This window comes from Sprattus sprattus, assembly GCF_963457725.1.
Source record: "Sprattus sprattus genome assembly, chromosome: 5".
Lineage (NCBI taxonomy): Eukaryota > Metazoa > Chordata > Actinopteri > Clupeiformes > Clupeidae > Sprattus > Sprattus sprattus.
In genome coordinates, this window is record NC_137924.1 from 3,545,271 (window position 1) to 3,547,770 (window position 2,500).

Below are 2,500 nucleotides of genomic sequence, written 5' to 3' on the forward strand. Positions count from 1 at the left end.
AATACAAACAGACCTTAATGTGTTTAAAGCTTCAAACAATAAAGACTTCTTTCAGGTGTGTGTGTGTGTGTGTGTGTGTGTGTGTGTGTGTGTGTGTGTGTGTGTGTGTGTGTGTGTGTGTGTGTGTGTGTGCGTGCGTGTGTTTGTGTGTCTCTTTGTGTGTGTGTGTAGATGTATGCTTGTGTGCAGTGGCGCAAAAAGTGGGTATGCGCTGTATGCGGCGCATAGGGGCGCCGCACCATGGGAGCGCCAAAGCGATGGTAACCAAAAAAAAAAAAAAAAAAGGTTTGGGTAATTTTCTATATGTAGCTGCTGTTGTGCGCTTCTAAATCATTTCTGCATTTCCTTAAAGTTATATAACATTTTAGAGGACTAAACAGGCTAGAGTAGGCGCCTTATCTCTTAAGATTCCATAATAGAATTTTGACATAGAAGAGGGAGCGTGAGCGCCGTGACCGCTGAACACACAAGCAGTTCGAACTAAGCTACGAGTAGTGAGTTGGTTGGATGGAAGATGGATAAAGCAAAAAAGCTGTTGGGAGCTTTGGGAACAGAAAAAGAAAGAGGGAAAAGGAGAAGACATGTCAGGGGATGCGACAGCAATTAAATAAGTGGACGGTGAAAGGCAACAGGTAGGTTTTAAGGTGACTTAACGTTTGTGCTTGGAGGCTTGCAAATCATGTTAACAGACTAGCTAGTAGGCTAGCTAGCGTTTGCAAACTTAGAAATGTACCAGCCAAATGGGGGTTTATGGCTAGCTTAAGCCTCATCAATTAGGCTGATGATAGCTACATTTAGATTTTGGTTAAACCCTACTGTACCAATCCCATGTATGACACATCTCAATTTTACTAAGGCAAAATAACAACTGGTGGCAGACGGGCTCTGGTAGCATTCACAGTAACTAACAAGTAGCTGGAAACGTAACTCTGGTTACCATGGTTACCATTAGCTGTTCATGTCAGCTGTGCTGTCAAACATACAGGCTATCTGTTGGCATGATGCAATACTAGATAAATGGGCAAGGGAAAAGGCACGGCGTGTTATTATTTAGTAGCAACTAAAGAGCACTCTAGAATATTTTACTAGCAGCATTGTTACACATCATCACCTTAAATTATCTTTATTTGTAGGCTTACTTTTGCGTTTTAAGGCATTATGTTGCAATGGTTATATTATGGTATATATTATAATGTTAATGTTTGCAACTGTTTATTATTTGCCAAAATTGTTGCTGCATACCCCCCTGACACTGGGCAGTTGCACCCCTGCTTGTGTGTGTATGAGTACGTGTTTGTGTGCAATCCACCACTTCCTCCGTGGTTGACCCCTGCAAGCACAGTGCAGGGCTAGTGATGCATGGGTGAGTGGTGAGTGGGAGTGTGTATGTGTGTGTGTGTGTGTGTGTGTGTGTGTGTGTGTGTGTGTGTGTGTGTGTGTGTGAGTGTGTGCGTGTGTGCGTGTGGGAGTGTGTGTGTGTGTGTGTGCTCCATTTCCCCGTAGCATGCTCACCATTCACTCAAACCGTAACGTTAGCCTACTACACAGTTTGCAAACATGAATTAAAAAAAAAAAACGTTAATCTCGCGATTAAAAAATTGAGGGCGTTAAAACTGGTTAACATTAACGACGTCTATTTTTTATTGCGAGATTAACGTTTTTTATTATTATTAACGTTCGCAAAGGCTAACGTTACGTTAATAACATGTTTAACTGACAGCACTAATCTAAATGTATTTTGCCTGACTGTTGCCTCCCAATGAACAACCCCCTGAAATGAAATAAAGTGATCTATCCCATAACCCTGCAGCTGAAGACCAAGGCCAAGCTGAATAAGTTTGTGAGGATGATGGGGGTGCCCAAGAAGGATGGGATCGTTCCTCCAAAGGTGAGGTGCTGGGTGGCGGGATGGGGGAGACGAGCCCCTGGCTCCCCAGCAGAGCACCTCCTGCAGGAGACGCAGGTCCAGATAATGCACTTTGAGGCCTGCAAGGCTACATGGACGAAAACATACTTCAACAGCACCCACATGATGTGCTCCTCTTCAAGCCAAGGCAAAGGCTTCTGCCAGGTGTGTGTGAGCGTGTGTGTGTGTGTGTGTGTGTGTGTGTGTGTGTGTGTGTGTGTGTGTGTGTGTGTGTGTGTGTCTGCGTAGCCTGTGTGTGTATGTGTATGTGTATGTGTGCGTGTGTGTGTGTGTGTGTGTGTGTGTGGGTGTGTGTGTGTGTGTGTGTGTGTGTGTGTGTGTGTGTATGTGTAGCCTGTGTGTGTATGTGTATGTGTATGTGTGCGTGTGTGTGTGTGTGTGTGTGTTTGTGTGTGTGTGTGTGTGTGTGTGTGTGTAGCCTGTGTGTGTATGTGTATGTGTATGTGTGCGTGTGTGTGTGTGTGTGTGTGTGTGTGTGTGTGTGTGTGTGTGTGTGGGTGTGTGTGTGTGTGTGTGTGTGTGTGTGTGTGTGTGTGTGTGTGTGTGTGTATGTGTGTGTGTGTGTGTGTGCGA

The 2,500-nt window shown here is 44.7% G+C and overlaps 1 protein-coding gene across 1 annotated transcript in view; it reads left to right on the forward strand.

Annotated features, from left to right (window-relative positions):
* LOC308365622 (granzyme B-like) overlaps positions 1 to 2,500 on the forward strand; it is a gene marked incomplete at both ends in the record, with an annotated part of 4,977 nt that overhangs the window by 1,779 nt on the left and 698 nt on the right. Inside the window, one exon of the mRNA XM_080839107.1 lies at positions 1,811 to 2,071. Within this exon, the coding sequence (XP_080695233.1) occupies positions 1,811 to 2,071 (261 nt within the window). The remainder of the gene's footprint in view (positions 1 to 1,810; positions 2,072 to 2,500) is intronic.